The 26,406-nt window shown below is 33.3% G+C and overlaps 1 protein-coding gene across 2 annotated transcripts in view; it reads left to right on the forward strand.

Annotated features, from left to right (window-relative positions):
* Positions 1-26,406, forward strand: part of LOC114330384 (uncharacterized) — a 519,460-nt gene that overhangs the window by 142,957 nt on the left and 350,097 nt on the right. For both annotated transcript variants that reach the window (XM_050642801.1, XM_028279724.2), the window contains exon 4: positions 11,320-11,475. In XM_050642801.1, the coding sequence (XP_050498758.1) occupies positions 11,320-11,475 (156 nt within the window). The remainder of the gene's footprint in view (positions 1-11,319; positions 11,476-26,406) is intronic.

The raw sequence follows: 26,406 nt of genomic DNA on the forward strand, positions 1-26,406 counted from the left end.
TTTTAAAAATATTGTGTCTAACTATTGGTACCACAATAATAATTTAATTGTTACGTACACCAAAGTTTGGAAGGGGTTTAAGGGAACAAAACACCATAAAATTTTTATGGGGTGCAGAAATTTCACTATAATTTTTTATTAAGATGCTCCTGCCATAAGAATGCCACATGCCTATGTTCAATAAAAAATCTTTAATAGTTTTCGAAATATTGAAAAAAATTGATTTTCATTTTGTAACTTAAAGGGCTATAACTTTTTTTATGTGCACATTTGTACTAAGGTAAGTTAGGTCCAATCATTATATTTTTGACCCCAGAATCTATGGTATAATTTAAAACCGATCTTTTCGGGACACCTGCATAGTGGGGTAGAATAGGATATACTATAGGATAGAATATGATAGAATAGGATAGAATAGGATAAAAGAGTATATAATAGGAGAATAGGAGAGTATAGAATAGGGTATAGAGTATAGAGTATAGAATAGGGTATAATTGGGTATCGAAAGGGGAAATAAGAAAGAATAGGATAGAATTCGATATAATAGGCTAGAAATGGATAGAATATGGATAGAAATGGATAGAAGGGGGTGGGTAGGATAGAATAAGGTTAATAAGATAATAACAACAGGATAGAGTAGAATATAATAGGATAGAATATGATAGAATAGGCTAGAATAGGATAAAAGAGTATAGAATAGGAGAATAGGAGAAGGGTATAAACTATAGAGTATAGAATATAGAATAGGATACAATTGGGTAGCGAAAGAGGAAATAAGAAAGAATAGGATAGAATTCGATATAATAGGCTAGAATTGGATAGAATACCATAGAAGGGGGTGGGTAGTATAGAATAAGATTAATAAGATAATAATAACAGGATAGAGTAGAATATAATAGGATAGAATAGGGTAGAATAGGAAAGAATAAGATACAATATGATTTGAATCTGACAAAATATGATAGAATAGGATAGAATGGTATAGAATAATATAGACTAGGATTTATAGACACACATTCGAAAAGAAAGTACTGAGGAGAATACTAAAACCGGTGAGAGAAAACGGAATCTTTAGAAGTCGATACAATAACAAGCTCTATCAACTTTATAAGGAAAGACCCCTGTCATATTTCATTAGAATACAAAGATTGCAATGGGCCGGACATGTGATAAGAATGGGAGAGGATAGGCGACCAAAAAAGCACTGAACGCTAGAATGCAGGGAAAGAGACCGGCTGGAAAGACAAAAAAGCGTTGTAAAGACATAGTAAACAGTGACACACAAGCCCTTTTAGGAGTCCGTGTATGGATAAGAGCAGCCACAAACAAACAAGTGTGGAGGCAAAAAATAACGGAGGCCAAGGCTTAATTTGGGCTGTAGTGCCGTTGAAGAAAAAGAAGAAAAATAATTTATAGAACTGGATAGAATATGATAGAATAGCATAGCATAGGATATAATAGGAGAGAATAGGATAGACTAGGATACGATATAATAGGATATAATAGGTTAGAATGGAATAGAATAGGACAGAATAGAATAGAATAGGATAACTATGAGATAACAGGATACAACAGGATAGAATAGGCCAAAATAGGATAGAATAGTAGAGAATAGGATACAATATAATAAAATAGGGTATGGGATAGGACTTGTTACATTTTTATTTGTACTAAGTTCAAGTCAACTTTCAAACTTTTATAAAAATTAATGCCAGAAAGTGAAATTCATACTAACTTCCAAACGGCTTTAATAAACCTTTCGGTATAATAATGTCCAAAATTCTTCTATTGGACAACCCTGAGTGACATTAAATTTTGGAAATTTTCTACTTCTGGTACACAGAGGCGACTAGCCCATGTAGCGCCCGTGTCATCCGAATCATTTAGTGACTTGTAACCGTTGACCTGAAGATGCTCTGCATACTTTAGAGAGCGAAACCGGTCGTCGGAAGTTACAATAAATGATTGAGAGTACGTCTGTCTTTTACTTTATTTTTCATTAATCGTTTTAAAACATATTTTAGGTTGAAACAAAGTAAATAACCCGCTCTCTGGCGCTCGGCGCCCCCAACATCCCGGCGCCCGTGTGCACCGTACACCCTGCACAATAGGTAAAGCCGCCTCTGCTGGTACATAACTTATTATATCTTATTCTGTCACAACCATTTCTGAATCCTTTTAGCATATTGTCACAAAACAGGATCAGACAGGCCAGAATATTATTTCGTCATTCTGATAATTGATATTAATATATTTAGTAGTTGTCATCCATCTTTGGTTTAAACGGCTCAGCATCGATGAATTCGCTAAATACGAAAAACGTATAGTATTGATTCTACCAATCTATTAATCTTGTTTTGTACCGCAATATAAGCTCTCCAAGTTTTCGACAGATTAGTCTACAGATACCTTCTTCGCATGTTCTCATCGCGCTATAAATTGTTGCCTGATTACATTAGATTAGATCATATAATGTCGTTCAGGACATTCAGCCTCACCGCACTTTGACCTATAGAGATCTATCGTGCATACCTTAATCTAGTTAAACTCTAGGATGCAAAAACTTCTGATAAAATTGACTAGCATCCTAGGTGATTTGTTTCCTATGTCAGGTATTAAAAGACTTGAGCTCTGGTGGCGCTCTTTCCGTGCTATCGAGCCCTAGGTGACTTGGTATTCTGGGAGTATCTCCCAAAAATTTTCGCGTATATATCTGGACGTTGAAAGTGATACAGCTTTCAATATGGTTTCCCAACTATTGTATGGTTTCTATAAAGTTCTTCGAAGTGACTCCAGTAGTAGAGAGAATAATAGGGATTGTTTGGGTACTTGCAAATCTACGCAACTGGCGATCTTTTTGTTATATTTGACACGCAGATTATTAGTAGGTATCGCCACATCAATTAGTGTTGTTTGTCTCATGAATATTTAACTAATATGAGATATGTTCCATTATTTGCCATTGTTCTACTGAGTCATGTATGGGTCATGGAAAGTACGGTGAGGGCGGAAAGTGAGACTTACTTGAATTTTGTTTAAAAATGATTTAAAAATGTGTAACTAATACAATTTTACCTATAAAACCCTAAAATTTGCTTCACATATCTTTCAAACAGCTTAAAGATATTTTATTCAAAAAAACTCTCAAAAATTTAATTCAAATGATACGACGTCTCAAAAAATGTAAATTATGAAAACTTCGTATTTTTACGGAATTACTACAATTTTAAGACGATACTACTAAAATTTGAACAGATTTATTGTAATTTTATAGGTGATTTTTTAAAGCTTAGGATATAGTTTTTAAAACGAACTAAATTATTTTACTTTAGAAATAAAATAAATAAATTCTTTTTGAGAAAATTAAGAAAGATAAAGAATTGTAATAAAGTGGAACCCCGTTAACTCGGATTAATCGGGACCGGGGCCGATCCGGATTATCGAAAATCCGAGTTAGCCGGAGAAAATTGTAAAAATTAATAAAATATGATATGCTTACAGATAAACTCCGTTATAATTGGCACACAGACACTGGTAAACCACGTTGGCGTTCCGCACAAAACCACACATACAAAGCGTCGTGTAGTCGAGAGTCTCATTTTTAGCTTTATTAGCTTTGCACCGATTGTCCAAACTGTCTTTTGTTATCATTTTGAAACAAAAACAACATTTTTACGTTTTATTGCCATTACGTAGACAAAAAAACACGCAAACACAAAATCTGAATAGATTTTCGAACGATTACAGAAAACGGAAGCGAACAATGCGACTTTACTACACACAATACCTCTCAATCGCAACGAAGTTATGTTATTTAATAACAGTGAAGACTAAGACCATTGTTTGAAAAATAATTTTTTAATAATCTTTTAATCTTTTGTAAACAATGCTAAGACAGTTTCAAATAAATAAAGGATACTACAGGTGCCTGTTGTTTTCGATAACACTACAATGAACGTTGTGTGCCATGAGTCATTTTTACTATCGTATAGGTAGTTCAAATTACACAAATACCCATTATCAATAGTAATACCACTAGTGATTCAATTTTCGCGATAAGTCTGTCGATTTATTTCTAAACGAAACTGAGTTGCTTGAAAACACCACGAGTCCGTAGGACGAGTGGTGTTTTCTTTAAGCAACTCAGTTGAGTTTAGAAATAAAAGAAAAACTTATAAGATAAATTAAATCACGAGTGGTATTTTATTAGACTATTTCACGAACAAAGTGATAGGCAAAAATTCAGTAGAATGAGAGGAAGGAATTTAATAATAATACATTTGATCTAGGTAACCCAAATCTACCCATTTTTTGAATAATTCACAATTAGTCATAATCATGAAATATTTATTATAACTATAAATAATTTGTTATAATTATTTTTTACCTATAACAATAAATAATTTGTACACGAAAAAAATACATTATTCTCGACTATAATTATTATAAACGGTGCAATTGTAAAAATTTTGAATAGTATGACCGTTATTAGGTGGATACAATGTATTGTTGCTATTATTACTTGATGTACTTGGAGTATTCCTAAAAGTATTCACTATGTTCTGATGATGTTCGGCACTAAGATGTAAATACGGTTTCATCGAGTTCGAACTTCCATGTCCAGTAATTTTCATAGCTTGTTGTTCACTAACGCCAGATTGTAGTAACTGACTAACTGCAGTGGCACGATTAGAGTGATTCGTTATTTTCACTTTTTTAGTGTCTAATCCTATCTTTTCTGCAGACATTTTTGTCCATTTGGATATTGTATTAATACCAATAGGACAATTCTTGTACCAATTACTATTATTATATTTATTCCACTTGCCATTCACAGTCAGAAAAAGTCTATCATTGGTAATAGTTTCCCTGTTCGATATAAGTTTCCGGTATAATCTCACAGGACACATTTCAGGATTCTTCAAATTTTGAGTAAGCCATTTATTATCTGCACAGTTTTTATCACCACCTTGGCGGGTTTTGGAGAATATCGGGTTATATGCAATTCTGTTTGTTAAACAGCCTTTGTTGTTAGTCTCTTCCTTGAAAAAATGTAACATGGAAAAACTTGCTTCGTTACCTCTCCAAGCTAATTCTACGGCAGCTATATGAAAAAACTTCTTTTGGAGTCCCTCTGGCGTGTCTTCGTCCCATTGTAAGCACATATTTTTATATTCATCCGAAGTCATAGCGACAGAACTCATTTTCCTTTTATCGGGTACAGTTTGCAACAATTTTCTCTTACTATCACGAGCCGTTCTCGCTTCCTTGAAGGTTATATCTTTGAAGGGATCAATATGTCTCTGATACTCACAGAAATATTTTTCTTGTACCAATTTTGCAGTAGTGTTCCATATGGTTTTAATAACACTCTCCTTGTAATCACTACCATCAATTTTTCGCATGTTGAAGGCCCAGTCTTTTAGAATGAATGCTAGTCTTTCGTTGTTATTTTCTGCATCTAATTTGTAGTTGCGATCCACACAGAACATCATAAATTGTCTCCATATATAAGATTTAGATTTTCTTTTGTTACTCGGTATATTTTCTTCAATGTTTTGGTTTATAACTTCGTTTGAAGTACCACCGAAACGACTCATTTTGACGTATACAGCTACAATAATTTTTTTGGCAAACGTCAAACTTTGCTTTGCGATCGGTATCCATGGTTACGTCGTTGAAAACACGAAGCTGATAGACCAATCAGAATTGAAAGACAGTTGGTGTTTTCGCGATAACACAAGCTGTCTTTGGTTTGTGATTGGTCAGATTATGTGAAAATTTTAAGATGAGTGAAATAGTGTCTCAAATATTATATTACATACATTTTTATTGTTGAAATGTTTGCCTGATAAAAATCGGTCCGGGTTAGCCGGACTTCCGGGTTATCGAGGGCCGACTTATCGGGGTTCCACTGTAATACAAAAACCGAAAATTACCTACTAAAAAAATGTTTATACAAAGTGATCAAAACTTTTGATAACTTTTTTATTGTCAGTTTTACAAGAAAAGATTTTCTTTATAAATTACTCTGAATCGTATAGAATCTAAGATGCAACTATGGGATATTGAATTTTATTAATTTTATACGAGATATGTCAAAAAATATGAATTTCTACTCTTGAAGAGTAAAGTACCTTTAAATTTCACAATATCGAAAATTGTTATTGAGAAAAGTTGTTTGTAATTAAAAACTAAGTTTCAGTATTCAACTACATCATTCTAATTGAAATATTGTGCACTATGAGGGCACTTACTGTTAAGCGAAATATGTAATTCATATTTTTTACATACCTCGTTTCATATCTGATGATTGTATCTTAGATTATAGACCAGGTAGAGCAATATATGAAGAATAACTGTTTTTCGTAAAATTGATAATAAAATAGGTAGTTATCGTAATTGTAATAAAATGATGATGGGTATCGCGTAATTTGAGAAAAAATTGAACTAAAATTTTTCAATTAGAAGAATGTTACTGTATATTAAAACATAGTTTTTAATTCCAAATAACTTTTCATAGTAACAATTTTTAATATTCTGGGATATAGAATGATGTAATTGTACATTTAAACATAGTTTTTAATTTCAAACAACTTTTCATAATATCATTTTTTGATATTCTGGAATATAAAGGTACTTTACTCTTTAACGAAATTCATATTTTTGACATACGTCGTATGAAATTGATAAAATTTGATATCTCATGGTTGAGTTTTAGATATTAGACCATTTTATGGAGAATAACTTTTTTTCGTAAAATTGATAATACAAAAGTTTCCCATATGGTTCCTAGCTACGCAAACATACTGTATAAGAGTTTCTGTATAAGAATTTTCAAATTGTAATGCCATATTCGGATTCAGCATAATTGCATAATCAAAAACAAAATACAAATATATTTTATCAAAGTAAAATCATGAATTCAACGATATTTTTAAAATTATTTATACAAAAAAATTGTTATTATTTCAACAATTAATACACAATTAGCGGCAAAATCTGTGAGTAGAAGTTTTTACTTTAACATGTATCTAAACTAACAAAAAAAGTTTTAGAAAAATATAAGATTGTTTGAATTATTCCGAAACAATGCATGTTTTGTTCTATCTTGACTCCCCTATTACGGTTTCTCTTAATTCTAATTCTTTTTTTTTTATTTCTAATAAAAATATTTCTGAGGAGATAGTCCAAACGAGACCTTTATCGCAGTGAAAGGAACCAATTGTAATGAGCAGAGAAGATAAAAATTACGAAGAGCTATTTCGAATAGAAAGTGACGGTACTACAACAGACGAAACCGACAAGAAGAGAAAAGAAGAAGAATTGGAACGGGCTTTTAACAAAAGTCGAAAAATAAGCAGATCTCCCTCCTACAGAAAGGAGAAAATGGAGGAGAATGTACAAAAAATTATGGAAATGATGGCAGGAGTAAGTTTAAAAATCGAGGAACAATCAAGAGAACTTAGCGAGATGCGTAGAGAGCAGAAAGAATATAGAGATGAAATAAGAGAGCTACGACAGGAGAATATAACATTAAGAGAAGAAAACACGAAACTAAAACAGGCAGTTTATCAAATAGAAGAACGGCTTGAAAGTTTAGAAAATCAAAAAAGGCGAAAAAATATAATTATGCAGGGTTTGAACATAGATACAAATGACCCAGATATCCTAAAGCATGCAATGAACAATTTTATGCAGACAGAATTAGAAGTAGATGTACAAACAGAGAAGGCTCTGAAGTTAGGAGAAAAAGTTTGTTTGGTTGAGCTTGAAAAGGAAGAAGATAAAAGAAAAATCATGCGAAACAAAACCAAATTGAGAAATCGAGAAGGTCTAGTTTATATCAACGTTGACCTATCAAAGAACGACAGAGCTGTACAGAAACGAGTCAGACAAACAGCGCAAGAACTAAGAAAGGAAGGGAGAAAAGTGAAAGTAGGGTATAAGAAAATATATGCCGATCATGAAATATGGCGCTGGGATGGAAAGAACCAAACGCTGGTGGTAGAGACCAAAGCAAAAAACTAAGCAACAGCAACGAAAGGAAACAAATGACGACGAAAAATGCAAAAGAGAGGATTACGAACTATAGACATAAAACAAATCAAAACAGCAATAAAAAAGAAAAGCCGAAAAATGACAAGATACAGTTTGCAACAGAGATAAATGAGACGGAAACGACGCAGGCAATGGACAAGGCAATAAGTAAAAATAACAAAAAGAAAACTAAAGTCAACTTGGGTACATGGAATGTAAGAGGCACATACGAAACAGGAAAACTCAAAGAATTAATTAGAGAAATTAAAAGATATAATGTACAAGATAAAGCTTTACAAGAGACAAAACAATTGGAGACAGAAATAGTAGAAATAGAAGACTTGGTATTTTTTAAAAGCGGGGGAGAAACCAGAAGGTTAGGAACAGGTTTTATAATACAGTGAAAATGGAAGGAAAGAGTAATGGCATTCCAACCAATATCAGATATATTATGCACAATAAGATTAAAAGGGGACAAACGAAACATAAGCATAATAAATGTACACGCACCGATTGAAGATGCCACAGAAGAAGAAAAAGATGAATTCTACGAGCAATTGGAAAGAGAATATGAGAATATGATAAATTACCAGGGGTTGACATCAAAATAATGTTGGGAGACTGCAACGCCAGAGTCGGAAGAGAAGAGAGAATATATACGAGCACATAATAGGGAAATATAGTAAGCATGAGGTGTCGAACGATAATGGCCAAAGAATAATAGGCTTTGCAACAGAAAGGCAAATGGTGATAAGAAGCACACAATTACGCCGAAAAGATATATATAAAGGAACGTGGATTTCCCCTGATAAAAAGACAGTAAATCAGATAGACCATATTTTAATAGAGAAGAAACATGCAAACAATGTAATAAGTAAAGAGCATGAGAGGAGCGGACTGTAACTCGGACCACTACTTGGTGAGAGCAGAATACAAAATCGAGCATAACATAAAGAAAAACAATAAAACAAAAGAAAAAATTGGAAAACAATTCAACATGGGACTACTAAAAGATAACAACACACAGAAGAAGTATGAACAGGGAATAACCAACAGACTAATCAGGGAACAAGAAACGTCAAACCCAGACAAACAATGGGAAAATATAAAAGAAGCAATCTTGAACACAAGTAAAGCAATCCTAGCGAAAACCAAAATAAAACACAAAACAAAAGATTGGTATGATGAAGGACGTCAAGAAGCAGCAGAAGCAATAAGAAAGGTAAGACTCAAAAATCTCACAAAGGACGAAAAAAGCAGTAGAGAAGAATACAGAGAATTGAGAAAAATCATGAAAAGAAAATGTAGAAGCAAAAAGAGAAAATGCAACGAGAACAAACTGAAAGAAATAGAAGAACAAAAAACAACCCATACATGAGAGAAGATAAAGGGATGTTGCTAAATGAGCCGGAAAAAATAATGGGAAACTGGCAAAACTATTTCACAGAACTGCTAAATAAGAGCGAAGTACAAAAGGAAACAAACCATGCAATTAAATATGATCAGATAGTAGTAGAAATACCCACAGAACAAGAAATAAAGAACGAAATAAAGGGCTTGAAAAATAACAAAAGCACAGGAATAACAGAAATGTCGGCCGAAATTATAAAATCAGGAGGGAAAAGACTACAGAAAAAGATATATGACCTGATAAAAAGAATATGGAAAGTAGAAAAAATGCCAGAAGAGTGGACCATAGCAAGGATATGCCCTATACACATAAAAAAGGTGATAGAATGCTATACGAAAACTACAGAGGCATCGAACTATTAGAAATAGTTTACAAAATCTTGGCACAAAGTATAAGAAAAAGGCTAAGTCAATATTAAAAAAATACTGGGAGAATACCAGGCAGGTTTTAGAAACAACAGATCAACGACTGACCAAATATTTGCCTTAAAATAAATACAGACTACCTGTTACGAACATAAAACAGTACCTACCTACTATATGCTTTGTTCATATACTTTAAACAGGCTTACGACGCAGTAAACAGACAGCAGATGTACGAACTGATGAAAGAATTGGGGATAATAAGTAAAATTGTCAGGATGGTAAAGATGACGATGGAAAACACAACAAACGAAATAGCTTGGAAAGGGTATACATCCAAAAAGTTTGAAACCAAGAAAGGATTACGACAAGGAGACCCACTATCAACAACCGTATTTAATCTAACATTGGAAGGAATAATCAGGAAAAGCAGAATAAACACGCAAGAAACGATATTTAAAAACGGCCACCAATGCATAGCATTTGCAGATGATTTGACGCTATTAGCAACAAGCAAAAAAGAACTAAAAAAAAATAACATCATAGTACAAATAGATGGAGAAAAAACATACTCGTTCAAAAGAGCCAAAGAAATTATTTACCTGGGAGCCAAAATAGATGAAAATGGTCATGAAGAAGGGGAGATAAAGGCAAGAATAGCTAAAGGGAATAAAAAATATGGAGCATTACGCACAGTATTGAAATCCAAATACGTATCAAGAAAAACAAAAATAAGAATTTATAAGACTGTTATCAGACCTACAGTAACATACGCATGCGAAACATGGGTGCTCAAAAAGTCAGAAACAGACCTTTTAGAAAGATGGGAGAGAAAAATGCAAAGAGCAATATATGGAGGTGTGAAAATAGAAGGTCAGTGAAGAAGAAGAACAAATAAAGAATTGGAAGAACTATATCAAGAGCCAACGATCACGACGACGATCAAAGCACAGAGAATACGATACTTGGGGCACATCGAGAGAATGGGAAGTAAACGAATACCAAAAATGGTACTCTCACGAAGACCAATACAAAAGAGGAGGAAAGGCAGGCCAATGAAAAGATGGAAGGACAGTGTGTATGAAGACTTGAAGAAAAGTAACATTGAGAGATGGAAAGAACTAGCATTGGACAGAAGGAGATGGAGAGAGGTGGTGAAGGAGTGTATTAAAAGACTGAAGTGCAATTAAATAAAATAAGTTTTATAGTTTATGTAAGTTATATTAAGTTATTTATTATATTATTTGTGCAATCAGAAATGTAAACATTTTAGCCCTAGGCCTACAAGGCCTGTTGTGCTTATAATAAATGAAAATATATTTCAAGTACAATTTGATGGGATTTTTCTTTTATATATATATATATATATATATATATATATATATATATATATATATATATATATATATATATATATATATATATATTTAGCGTTTGTTGTTGAACTTCTCTTGTAATAGATATTTACTATTTACATGATGCACAACTATTTATTATTTATTTTAGACTTCAGCCAGTAGGAGACGACGTACCAGTAGCCACAGTATTAATGTCATTTTCGAGGGGTTGTGGAGTCCTTTTGGATTTAATGCAAATACCTCATAGTCCTTGCCATAGTGATACAGGATATCATTCAGAAACTGAGACTGAACATGACTTTGGGTAAGTTAAAATGATTATGTTTAATCTAATTTAATATCGAAAAACTGTACTGGCAAATATATATACAAATAATCACCAATACAATTAAGACACATATCCCATTGTTTCAACAACCGATAAATACCGATGAATTCTTATGGTTGTTGTTCGAAAAATTGTTTACGGCATGTTGCACTTCTTCGTCGACTAAAAGCTGATTACATTTTAAAGCCTTTTTTAGTGGCTCAAAAATGTGAAAATATAAAGATGATAAAACGGAAGTATAAGGTGGATGCTCTAATATCCTCCATTTCCTTATTTGTATATTTTTTGTATTTGTACTTTTGGCAACATGAGGCCGAGCATTGTCCTGCAGCAGAACGAAACCATGTGAGAGGTTCGCTGGACCATTTCCGCTTTATTGATTGATGGAACTTCTTTGAAAGTTTATTATACAAGCTTGCGTTGTTAACTCTAGGTTAAGTATATTCTATACAAAAAAGAAAGGGTCCTTCATGGTAGAAAAAATGTTCGCAGGTACGTTTCCATTGCACGATGATTGGAAGGTTCAAAATAATGATTCACCAGTTAATGTTAATGTTAATGAATAAGGCACTAAGATTCGTCGCCAGGAGTGATTGACGAAAAAAATGATTACCGTTTTGCCTATATTTCGTGAGATGTTGCAAAGATAAACCCAAATATGTATAAAACACATATTCGTTATTCTTAACTGCGCGCCTGTTTCGTACGAAGGTCAACTTTGATCAGAACTGGAAATTCAGATATAGGAGATAAAGCTCTAGGGTTGACAACTCTAAATGGGAAATTTAATTCTGTTTTAGAAAATGTAATAATATTCTCGAGAAGTCGATTTTTTTTTTACTTTTGGCCAGCTATTCGGGATTTTGGACCACTGTGCGATGTCTCAAAAAATTTTGAAAAAGAAATTGTTAGCAATTTCTGTATTTCTGTATTGGAAGCAGAGGGAATGTTGAGAGAACCAGTGAATCGCCAGCATTGGGTTCGTCCATTTTTTTCCCAACGCGATTCAATGAAAAACTTTCAAAGGTTTTTCGAAAAGATTCATATTTATAATGATCAATTTTTCAATATTACCGATTGTCAATCAAATCTTTTGACGAGTTGGTGGAGATGTTACGACCTAACCTAATAAAAAAATAAGCAATTTAGAAACTCCATAAGTGCAGAATAAAGATTGACAGCAACACTTAGAAACGTAGAAATCAGTCAATGTGTTACGAACAATGATGTAAATTGGCCATTGACGTTAAAGACCGGGCATTGTCGTGAATGTCCATTTCTCCTGATCGACAATGCCCGGTCCAAAGCAATTAACGACAATAACATTAGCTATTGGCCAATGTTGTAATAAAATAACCTAAAATTAGAGTTTTCATTAATAACCGGTCAATAACGACAGTGGCCAAAAGGAAATGGCCAATGATGATAAATAAATAAAATTAGGTATAATATCCTATTTTTTTTTATATAAGATAGCTTTTGAAGGGTAATCATTTTTATTTTGACAAGATAGTGAACCATGGTATTTTGTAAAACTTTTTACATAAATTTACTATGAGTAATTTCAGCACGAGCAGAGAAACGAAGCAAATAATAAACATAACCTATCTTTTAGTCTAAATTTCAACATTGACCGATTAACAACGGGCATTGTTGACATTGACCGGACAATGATGGAAATGTTATCAAGAATTTAAAATGATCATCAATGTCCAGTTTCTATGGATAATAACGTTAATGTAATGTCCGGCCATTGTCGACAATGACTAGTTCAACAGGCCATTGTCGATATTGGCCGGTTATTAACGTTATTGGCCGGATTTACGTTATTGCCCGTAACAGATATACAACATATCTACTTAAGTTGGACATAATATATGGGAAACTTTTTTATTATTAATTTTACAACTTAACGAAAGAAAGATATTCTTCATAAAAAGTTCTGCAAGGTCTAAAACCTACGATTCAACCATCAGATATCAAATTTTTTTAATATTATGTGAGGTATGTCAAAAAATATGAATTTGGCTCAAGAGTAATATACCTTTATTTTTCACATTTAATGTTAAAAATTGATAATATAAAAAATTGTTGGGAATTTTATTTTCTAATATGTAACCAAAATAGCTCATTTTTCTTTCCTTCATATTGTTGAGTATAAAGCGGTCATAAAATTTTTTGCCAACTTCTATCCATGCTTTTTCTCGTGCATTTTTGTCACTGTATTCTTTTGTACTTTTATCCCAAAGTGATGGCTTGTCCTGCAAGCAAGTAATAGTAGTAAGACTACACTCTCGGCAAAGTCGATAGAAGTGCAACAAGTACGAGAGTGTAGATGGCCACCTTGTGAGACTTTGCTGCGCCTCGGTCTACTTCCATTCGGTGGCGGTCTCTGCGATCAAGTCAAAGGAACGAAGTCCTTATCGCCCGGAGTGAATGTATTCCTCGCGAAGTAGAACGAGTGTGTAGTGATGGTACTTCGGACTTCGGTCACAGAATAAATAACCACACAGAAGCGAAACTCCTGCCGAAAACGGTAACATAATTTTCATGCTCATGTGTCAACGTAACTGGTGCAACCTCACTTTTGCGACTGACGTGACAGTTGTTTATCGTTAAATTTTATATTTATATATGTTTTATTTTATATTTTATTTAATTTTATAATTAAATTTTATATTTCATATTTAATTAATAACTACTTGTAAAAAATATTACCTAATTTGGAATGGTCTATTCCTTAGAACATCAAGTTCTATTCTGTAACTTGTGCACAAGGTCAAATATTTCTGTCACCACAAAATCAATGGAAACGACAGTAAGATTCGCTTCTGTATGGTTATATATTCTGTGCTTCGGTCAACTTTGGCAAATAAACTTCCCGAGAGTGTGGTGCTCGCTTAAGATTTTCACTATATCACCATCTCTACTTTTGAACCGCACAGTTTGACAGCTTTTATAAAAATGCTTGGGTCGTCGATGCATTTCCGTCTTAAGGCTGTATGACACTATACATTTTCTTGTGTCATTTCTAATATCGTTTCTGATATGTCAAAAAAATGCATAGTGTCATACACAGATACAAGAAACGATATCAGAAACGATACAAGAATTTGTGTCGGGCACAGATTCTTGTACAAGAACTGCTCCAATTTCTGCGCAAGAGCAAAAACGTAAAACCTGCTGGTAAAACATCTAAAATGTCATAATTACGTACTCATAATGGCAGCTGAAATGAAAATGGGATAATGTATTGATGAATTTATTTGTGTTTTTGTAGGTATTATTTATAAATCTTTTATTGATACTTAATATACCGTTTGGTATGGACTACTGTTCTACTAATAACCATATATTTAGCTCCTAGTAAAGTTCAAACTATAAATTTAGGTTTCATGGTGCATAATTTTTTAATAGACGAAAATACAATAGTTCTCAATTTGGATCAAACTGAAGATAATTCTAATGCAAATATTTTAGCACAAATATCAAAACAAAATAAAAACACAAATAATCAACCTCAGTCAACGTAAAATTCTGGTTAACATTAAAATGTTAATTATATAAAAGTTTATAAATTTTATAAAATATTTAAAATCAGCTGTGTCTGTAGATGCAGTACTACCATAACGTGACACAGGGTGACAAACAAGACAAAACAAACAAAATGCAAGAACTTGCATAGTGTCATACAAGGCACAAATATACGTACAAGAAATGATACAAGAAAATGTATACAAGAAACGATATCAGAAACGATATTAGAAATGATACAAGAAAATGCATAGTGTCATACAGCCTTTACGGTCTAGCCGTCTCGCCGTATAGTATAGTAGCTAGTTGCGGCGATATCCGGTAGATGAGGCAAGAACGCATGGTATAGTGTGACAAATGTCATATGTTCATGTCAAATGTCAAAGTCATGAGTTGTCGTCATTACGTCGAACCGGAATGTTTTCACCGCATCCAGTCAAAATGCACAATGTTACATCTCACTAACATGTCACCATTATATATCTGGTGGGGTTTTTGGTAGTTCCGAACATCAATAAACCTACAGTCGGAAAAATGAAAGAATACCCATTAACGATCACATCAATTAGTTACTTTGTATTTGCTGTCTTTTTCTATAAATAACAAACTTTTGTTCTAGAAAAAGACAGCAAATACAAAATAAGTAATTGATGTGATCGTTCATGGGTATTCTTCCATTTTTCCGACTGTAAGTAGGTTTGACAAATCTATTTTACACTTTTTAATAGTACCTGTTATTAAATATTTCATATTTGAAAATTTATTAATTTTATTAAGCTATAAATGTTTGACTACCAGCATGAAATTGCCATTAATAATTATCAATCGGTGGAAGTAATCACGGCACTTTAGCTACATAAAAACCCTCTCACGGCCAAATTAATTTACCCCGAAAATAAATTCCAACCGATACTTCTCTATTCCTGTTGCGTGTTCGCGTTAATTTATGAATATAGGTCGAAAAATAACACGATAACCTATAGCGCCGAATGTGTACCCATGAAACAACTTTGATTATTCCTGAAGGGTAAACATAAACAGCCCTTTATCGTCGCCTGTTTCCTTCAAATTAAGGAGATTGACCTTTAAGCATTCTTACTTTACACGAAAGTTTATCAAAGGTCTCTAAAAATAGCTTTTTTCTACGAGCGTGCAAAAATGTCTACTTTCGCGCACGCATTTTAGTTTAGAAAGTTTTACTTTTCCGCACGCGTGTTACTTTTCCGCACGCGTTTTACTTTTCCGCACGCGTTTTAATTTTCCGCACGCGTGTTAATTAAGATATGTTAATATGGCCTTAAAGTAATTATAATACATGCAATAAACTAATATTTAGATATCATTTACTAATTTATTTCAAATATTATATCTTATTGTGTTCATGTTTTAATGAAATTAACGCGATAATGCGATGAAATAAAATAATTTTGACATAATATTCGAAAGTCAAATCAGTAGACAATAACAGTGGTTTTGAATTGTTGTCATGGAAACCAAGATCGTCGTCATGCTAACCAATTATGCTGAAACTTTGATTTTGACAACCTTGTCAAAGAATTAATTATTTGTGTATTTTCATATTAATTAAATTAATTGATTAAGATTTGGTCATTTTTTAAAGACTCATAGAAAAAATATTGTTCCTAACGCTTGCAGAAAGTCTCTTTTCCGCACTCGACTGCTTGCCGAACTCCCGCTTCGCGTCGTTCGGAAAACTGCAGTCGCGTGCGGAAAAGTATGACTTTCTGCACTTGTTAGGAAAATAACTATTTTGGATAAATAATTGCATTTTTTGGATAAGAATGATATTAAGTAAATCATAAGATCACTGTACGCATACAAGTGAGATCACTGTATGTGTGTGGTGGCAAATCCTTTTCCAATTAATATTTTCAGCATTTCTTTTTCTTTAATTATCGGTACGAATTATACGCAAGGTGATTAGTTAACAAGGCGATTAGAATTAAATTTCTGTCCGCTGAGTGACTTTTTCAAGTTTGGAAGCAAAAAGAATTCGTACAAAGCCAAATCTGGAGAATACGGTGGATGGGACAGCAGTCCCAATCGCAGTCCCAGCAGTCGTAGCCCAATTCAATCAATTTGGCCATCGCGACGGCGGAGACGTGAGTCAATGCGTTGTCATGGCGGAAGAGTACTTTTTACTTCATCAACTGGGGCTGTTTTTTTCTGAAATTCGACGTTGAATCGGCCCAATAATGTGGCAGGGTAAAGCCCTGTGATCGTTTTGAAATTTTCCAGGAAGTTGATATAGATCACACCCTGTGAATCCCAGAAAATGGTGGCCATCACCTTTCTGGTCGATTAGATTGTCTTCACCCTTTATCGACTTTATCACTTTATCGACTGTTCGTTGGTCTCTGATGTGTAACAGTGGAATCATTTTTGGTCGACGGTTATGAAACAACGTAGAAACTCTTTGGATTAGGCTTAAACAGCCTCAGACACTGCTTTGAAGTGGTCTCGTCGTTGCGCTTATTGTTCGTAGTGAGCAAATGCGGCACTCATCGTGCCGACAGCATTCTTATGCTCGAAATTTTATGCAGGATATGATCTGATCAGGATATGATACATGTTCGGCGAATGTATAATATGAATACTATACGAGGTGGCTCGGCCTACTTCTTAGATATGAGAATGGTCTCCCATTTTACAAGATAGGTGCAAGGATGGATAGTTAAAGAGAGGACCACAGCGACCACTGGGTACTACTGGTGGAGGTGGCAGCTAGGTATGAAAAAATAGAGAAAAAGAGAGAACTTTAACAGTAATTTTAAAATTATATAATGAGATGATTGCTGCTGAATTAAATGAGGTGTTTAAAAGTTAATTTGGGGAAAATGGAGCAAGCTAAAAGAGAGTTTACATTAACCAGAAATATACTAAAAAGGAAAGTACAGTGCAAAATGTACAAGTACAAGTTTGTGTGAGGACGTCAATGAAGATATATAGGATGTCTGAAAGGATCGAGTGACGACCCCTTCGATAGGCCAAGAACGCATGTGGGAGGCGTAAGAGAGCCTATTATCAAACGCTTGGCTGCTGCATCCTAACTGAATATAGGTAAGTCGCGAAGAGAGAAAGATCACCTGATGTAGAAAGAGTAATTTTAGAAGTACGGTATGCGGCAAGATAAACAGTACTGAAATTCTTATGCCTCTAATTTGTATGTGTTAGTTGTTAGTGTGTGGTTACTGAACGTCGTTATAACGTATGTGAATGTCGTGATAATGTAGTTGCTTCAGAATGGTTCTCAGTTTTGCAGAAAAAATTTTTATGGTGGAGTACTATTTTCGGTCATACGAAAAAGGTCACGAAAACGGGCCAAGCTTAAAATCAACGATGGTTTCATACTGCCAGGATGTCTCTTCGAATCCTGTGCGATCATTTTTGGAGTTATCACTCACCAGAACTAACGCCACCAGATGCGTACATATGGGAATGCTGAAAAAGTAAGACATATCCACCGTCTGCCATTTCGGAATTGCGGACTAGAAAAATATTTTTTTGTACCAGAGGCAGTGGCTAGATCTAGAAATTTGCCTTGCGAGGGGAAATTTATATTAGGCGGAACTTCCAATGAAAAACCAACCAAAAGATATAAAAAAGATAAACTAAAAGAATACATAAAAGACATAAATAATAACTTATAGGCATTAAATTCCCTTAATTTTTCTAACTAGCGTGTTTATTGGTTTAAATTTGTCTTTTTGTGGTTTCGGTTTCATGGCAGCCAATATATTTTTCTGTTTGACCTTTTTTTTTCTTTAATTTTGGACCTTGTTAGGGGGGAAATTTTCTGATTTCCTCTCCCCGTAGATCCGCCAAGGGCTGAAGGGCTTCTTTAACATCTATTTTATCGGGAATGTGCGTATTCGTGAACAATGCTTGCAAGGCTATATCATGTGTATTAGTACTAGATATATAAATGATCATAAACATTTCAATAGTCATTTCTTTGCCGCATACTGTATATATCGATACACCAGTTCCATAGTGTAACAAGTCAAAAATCATTATTTACGACAAAAAAGGGTAGCAAGTCTAATTGTTACAATTTCTAACTATAATAATTACCGTTTTATGACAATATATATGTGTGACATCTTTACAGAACGTTATTATAGAGTTGTTACCCTTTGGAACTCGTTTATATTTTTTATTGAAGAACTTTCCAATACTTAACTCCAAATCTAATCTCCGAATAGAAGGAAACAAAGAAGAAAGAGGAACCAAAATATGGACCACTACGCTTGCTAACCTTGATGGTCAAGATAGTTAAAGACTTTTTAATGCCAGGAACTGCTGGGACAATTGGGAAGTCTATCAGAGGAGCCTATATATGGCTTTCGGGGAGGTCAATAAATAGTGAACTATAATCATTAGTAAAGGTCGGATTTATAGGCAACAAAAATTGAAGAAAAAGGCGCCTATATAGGCAAAGATTTTTATTAAAAAAGGCAGGAATATTAACATTTAGGCAAAATATAGGCAATAAAGGAATATAACTTATTATTTATAACCACTTAAAATTTTATCATTAATAGAAACAACTAAATGTTTTTCAATATTTTCGGTCTTAAAACTATGTCTTCGATCACTTAAAATTAATTTGTACATTGAAAACGAACGTTCGACATCGACAGATGTATTTGGAGCATATTTCAGAGCGGATAATAAATCTGGCATAATTTGTAATTCCTCGGAAAATGTCCCATTCAAAACTTAGCAACATTAGATAAAAACGAAAAACCTTCATTCTTGTCGAAAACATATTTCATTTTTTTTTAATTAATTGACCGTTACTTCCAGGTGCCGATTTAATTTTCGTCTTTAAATTATCTATTAATTTTACTGACTCACATAAATTTATCTCTTGTTTTTCTAATAAGGTAATTGTGGTAACTATTAATTTATAATTGTCATTGATATAAGCGAGTTCCTGTTTCAATTTGGGATTTTTTAATATTTTTTTTGCTTCTCGAATGGCTTCGGAAATATCATCATCAAATTCTGACATAACTAATTCTATTTCATTGCAGTGTTTAAATTAAAAAAACTGCTTCGAGCCAGGTTCCCCACCTTGTAATTACTGGTTTAGGTGGCAAAGGGACACCGGGAAGTCTTTCTTTATATATTTGCATCCTCAACGGAGCCTTTACAAAAACTTTTTTCATAAAATTTATAAAATTATTTACCAACGGAAACATATTTCTTATTTCTTCAGCAATTCTATATACCCCGTGGGCTACACAAGTGCAATGAATTAAATTAGGATAAAAAATCTTTAAATTAACAGCAGCTTTTAACATATATGCCGCAGCATCTGAAAGCATTAAAACTATTTTATTCACTGGTATAGGGTTGGGTAAAAAGAGGTTTGTTAAACTATCTTGTATAAATCGACTTATTGTTAAATTGTTTGTTTTTTCCAATTCTTTAACGGCAAATAAATAAGGTTTTCTCGCAAAGTTTTCGTTCAAAATTCCAATCATTAAATTAGCTATATACCTGCCGCATACACCTGTCGCATACACCTGTCGTTTCATCCACGATAATATACAAAAAATTGCCCTCTTACTCCCGCTTAATTTTTGAAATACATTCCACATAACATTTTTTCACAGTATGTTTTCTCAATGTACTCTCGTCCGGTAAGGATTTATTAAGATATTTTTCGAAAAAGCATTTAAAACTAGGGTTATTACCTTTATATAGAGGAATGTTGGATGCAATCATCATCTGGCATAAATCAAATTTAAATGCGTCTTCCTTCTTTTTTTTAACTGATTAAACTATCCCGCAGAGATATTTGGGCTAACTTAGAGGAATGGAATTTCCAAATTACGTTTATGAAGTGGGGTTCCACAATGCTGGTCAATAAAGTACTTTTTCTACTTGAAATCTGAAAATTAAAAAAAAATTAGAATTCTATAACCGCTTTAGAATTTAGTTATGTTGTGGGACGAGAAAAAAAGAGAAAAAATAAAACTTACCGATTTGCCGCATGGTTTACAAAATGCTCCATCTCCTTCTAGAGAAAGTTCCGAATAAGGTGCGATCCATAGCCTTAATTTAGATGTCATCTTTTCACACAAATGTCTAAAACGTTTTAAAACGTGTTCTTTGCTTTTTGGTATACGCAACAAAACTAAACTAGGATATAGCAATTTGTGACTAAACTCTGATACAGTAACCGACTGTACAACTGATAATAAACTAATAAAGCTTAGGGATTTCCAAATAGTTAACCCTCAAGTCTCGATCAGGTACATTTTCCTAGAAATCTGTTATATAAACAAACCATTGGTATTTTATTATTGACCCAAAATCTTATTATAGAATGGTTTAGTAATAGAATAATATCATGGTAGTACCATGAAATTTTAAAAAAGGCACAAATAGGCGGAATTTACGAAAAAAGGCAAAAAGTGCAAAAAACAATTATAATAGGCAAAATAGGCGAAAAAAGGCATTTTGCCTATAATCCGAGCTTTAATCATTAGAGTGAAATAAATTTTTAGTATACCAAGAAAGATCAAAATTTCGCGAATATTATTACTGCCATAGTGTTGAAAGATAACGAGAGATTGAAATAAGAAGGTGAAAAATGCAGCCAGTGTGTGTAGTTTAGTTAGATTATCGCAGAGTCGGGTAGATGCGATTAACAGCGCATGATTAAGTACTAACACATAGATTTTCCACCATGACTTCATCAACGACTGAAGAATTTGATGAGTAAAAATCCCATAGCACGTTACGGAAGTTGCCTTTAAAAGTTTTCATCTACCCAAAAAAACCACAGTAGTATTTTTGGACCGCTTTAAATAGTGTTTATTCTATAAGCTAAATCTAAATATTCTAAATAAGCTTCCGTTATAAAGTTGTCAAAGAACAAATACAACACAGTATTTGGGAATTCATAATCAGTATGAATTAAATGTGTGAACAGTAATTACCACATTGTAAGGTAAAATTAGATATTTAATATGAAGTGTCCTATTTAAATCAATTTCTACGTTCGTGAACTAAATCTATTGCGAAAAATAATTTTAAAACTCACTCATGCAAATTTCTGTTGAATATGCATTATTTTGATATTATGGTAATTGACCAATTTAAATTAAATTGCAGTAATTAAACAAAAAATATTAGAAAAATAAAATATTAATTATTTAAATATTTTCGCTTAAAATAATAAACTGCCAAATGAATAAAATTTTAAATGTAGGGCAACTTTTTTAAACTTAAAGTTTAAGATTAAACTTTTTTGAGTTTAACAATAAATGCATCGAGAAAAATATTGAAATGCAATTTTATGTTATAAGATTATTAACCAATAGCATAAAAGTTGTTACAAACTGTTATAATATGTAAAAACGCGTTTTATTTGTATCTTAGCTAGTAGGTACTGCCACTGATACTCAAAATAAGGAAAAAATAGTATGTAGACAATCAAAAAATTTCTTGGCTAATAGTTATTTGACATTCGAGCAAAATACAAAATCATTGGTGTGACGATGAATGCCAGAATGTATCAAGAGAAAGAAGTTAATTCTACAACAAAAATACTTACCCAACGAACTAGAAAAAAGTAGAGAATAACGAGACAAAAGAAATAGAAGAAAATATGATACACACAAGAAAAACGAAGTAACAAATGTATAGAAACCCTTAAAAGAGAAAAATAGTTTGTTCAGTACCTACTGTGCAACAATAAAACGATACCTCGTCATCTAACTATGAAGGTTACGGCTTCTGCAACAACTAAAGGATTTAGCTATTAATAGTGTGACAATTAACTCACAAAACACAAAAGATAAATCAGACAAAATGAAGATTTTAAACTGAGGTGGGTTATAACGCGAAGAGAGGTCATCATAGTCTTACCTATAATGATCGATTCTATACAGATTTTAAGAATGCAATGGGCGCCATGCAGAATACGTGTTATAAATAAATCAATACAAATGTAAAACACTTGCCAGAGGGACCGCAGAAGTTTGGATACAATTAGCGTTTACTCGTTAAGTCAATGAATTCGAGTTTACTAAGTAACAAGACATTTACTCAACACACATACACTACACATGACACTATAATCTGATAGCGACATCAACCGTACCATGCCAATGGCCTTAGTTGTCGAGGCATTTAAGCCAAATAAAAAAAATTAAAAACAAATAAGTACCATGAAATATGAAACTCAATGTATTGTACTAAATAAATATAATATTGTAATTATCACTAAAGGTTTTATATAAAGTATAAAACAACAGGTTTAAATTAGGAAACTCAATGTATAATACAAAACAAGAATAAAAAACCGCTAAACGCCTTAAAAATGAGTGGCGCATACAATATTCCAGCTACAAAATATCTGATATGAATATTACGAGGCGTGAAAATGTATTTCCATTTTGATGCAAAACAAAATTCTAATTTTATTTTAAAAGATTTTCCATAATATTTGCTAAATTTGAAGTAAACGCGCCACAAAAGAGTAACTTTGATACAGTTTGCCCAAGAGTAGCTAGTGCCCATCGAATGTACACTAGATTTTTTTCTATTCGAAATAGATTGAAAAAAAATATTGAGATGACCGGTAAATGAAGTCGGATTGCCCGTTGCCAGATCAAATTTAGCGTCGTAATCACTACAACTAAGTACATAAACCATTTCGGGAATAATCGTTAATTGGATTATACTTTTGTAGCTTAATAACTTCTAAAAGGCTTAACCGATTTTGATCAGTAAACATGAATTTGAAACGTATTTACTAGTAGTATCTGATGGATCTAAGGTTAAGTATGATAACTGAAGCTGTTACAGGAATTATTGAGCTTGAGAAACCGTTTTTCCCGTAGGAAATAGATTTCATCATACTTATGAAGCCTATAACTTAAAAATTCGATTTTTTCCGGATATGACGTATACACCGTCAGATTCGTCTAGAGTCCTTCTATAAACGCTCAGTCAGTGGCGCAATTCTTAGGTTGAAATTTTGAGTAATTGTCGAAAAACCAAAATTTTCAAAGTATAGTTTTTCAGTTTTTCGGCTATACTGAGCCGTGTATATGTCTGATCCTGACGGCTTAAACAACATTTGAAAGCCTAACTCAACACTATTGATTTGGTGTATTTACGGTTCTCCTGTCTCTTCTTAATTCGAAGATATATACCCCCAAAAAATATGCGGTTTTGTACCTACTAAATCCTCTAGCAGCTGGCTTATGGGTGGTCAAAAGTTACAAACTACACCGGTTCTGAATCGGCCCTGACCCCCTCTTCAAACACAGAAAAAAAATTCAAATCGGTTTAACTTTCAAACACACATACATATCCACATTTTCCCTTTTTTAAATAAAAATTGAGTCATACTTCTGAAGTCTGTAACTTTTGAATGGTATAACCGATTTTAAAAATTAGACATTCGTTGGAAAGGTAATGATCAGTAATATTAGAAACCGCAAAGGTCGGACTTAAATTTTTGAAGTTTTTGGGAGTTTTGGGGACTAGAACGAAAAACAGACCCTAAATAGAAAGGGCCGTAAAATCCACACCCTTGGACCAAAATGGATGGTTGACATATGAATGGGTTAGTCTTTTCCTGAACTTTAAGATGGGACTTGACCCATAGCATTTCCTATGTAAGTTTTCCATCTCACAACAGGTCTTCCTCTCCGTCTTCCTTCCCGCGGGTCCCAGTCCAATAATCTTTTCGCCCACCTGTGCTCCGGCATTCTTTGTACATGCCCGTACCATTTCAGAGCTCTACTTTTGCTACCACAACTTTTTTGTTTTGTAATTGAGCATTCTACTTCTATTTTTTCAAGTCATATTTCCTCTGTTCTTATTCTATCCTACCTGGTGATTTGTAGACACCTTCTCGTAAACTCCAATTCAACTGTTCGTATTTTATTTCGTATTATTATTGTCACTGGCCATTGTCTTGTACGGTAATATTCAGCACTATGCCCTGAAAAATCCTTTTTTGTTTTTTTTTTTTAGTTAGAGTGTTCTTCCATAAATATCACTCCATGAAGTGCTTTCGTGGCTTGTTTTCCCCGTACTCTTTTCATTTCTATATCTTTCATACAAGTGCCATCTCGGTTTATCATTTACCTAAATACTTAAATGTCTTACAACTCTTAATAGTGTCTTCTAAATCTACGTTTAAATCAGCAATCAATATGTAATCAATTACTTTCGACTAGATTTAATTGGTTTAGATTTTAGACTAATCTAAACTAGTTTATCCTGATATAAAAACATACACTTTAGGATAAACTAGTTTGGCCTGGAGTGTGTGTATTTATATCAGGGTAAACTAGTTTGGCCTGAAGTGTGTGTATTTATATCAGGATAAACTAGTTTGGCCTAGGACAAACTAGTTTGGCCTACGCGCGATAGGACAAACTAGTTTGTCCTAGGCCATACTAGTTTATCCTAACGTGCTTAGGACAGGCCAAACTAGTTTGTCCTGAAATCGGGTTTGGCCGGTAACATATACACTATTTTGCATGTACTTAACTTACCTTATCTTAATCTGACAATTTCGAGTATTTTTTAGGATAGTTTTTTTTTCGGGCCCACCTTAACGAACTTCCCTGTGTTAAGAGACAATATATGGTAGAGGTAGATCTGCAGGGTACCAGGTTTCTCCCCATATGATAATCTGACGCCCTCGAGTAACTGCAAAAATCCCCGCTTGGGCTCCCCTACCATGTTCTTATATTAATCTTAAAAACAATACATGGACGTATAAATAAAAAACTAGAAGAAGGAATAGATGATAGTCGGTTTGGATTCAGAAAGGGACTAGGAACCAGAGAGGCGTTATTTCCTTGTGATAGCTGAAAGATGCGTGCATATGAATGTCGATATGCATTCTTGTTACGTTGACTTTAAAAAAGTATTTGAGAAAGTAAGATATGAAAAATTAATCCAAATTCTATAAACAAAAGGGACTTATGCATAATAACAAACCTTTACTGGAATCAAAGAGCACAAATTGTAATAGATAACGAACCCATTCCAGAAATCTCAATGTGAAGGAATATTAAAAAACAAAAAACTTTTAACGTCATACGATGTGCAGGTGACACCATGATTATGGCAAGTTCTGCTGAATAACTCCAATTACTACTAATCGAAATAAACAGTTTCTGTGAAGAAAATGAATATAAAAGACCGAAAGTCTAAGTTTTCAGTCTAATGGCATATAAAGCAGTGTTGCCAATCGCATTTCTCTAGATTATCCGATAATCGCTCGAAAAATATTCGATTTGTCACGAAAAGGTACGCTAGGTCAAAAATTATTCTGTTATTAAAATCAATGTTGCCAATATTATT

This window comes from Diabrotica virgifera, chromosome 2 (assembly GCF_917563875.1).
Source record: "Diabrotica virgifera virgifera chromosome 2, PGI_DIABVI_V3a".
Lineage (NCBI taxonomy): Eukaryota > Metazoa > Arthropoda > Insecta > Coleoptera > Chrysomelidae > Diabrotica > Diabrotica virgifera.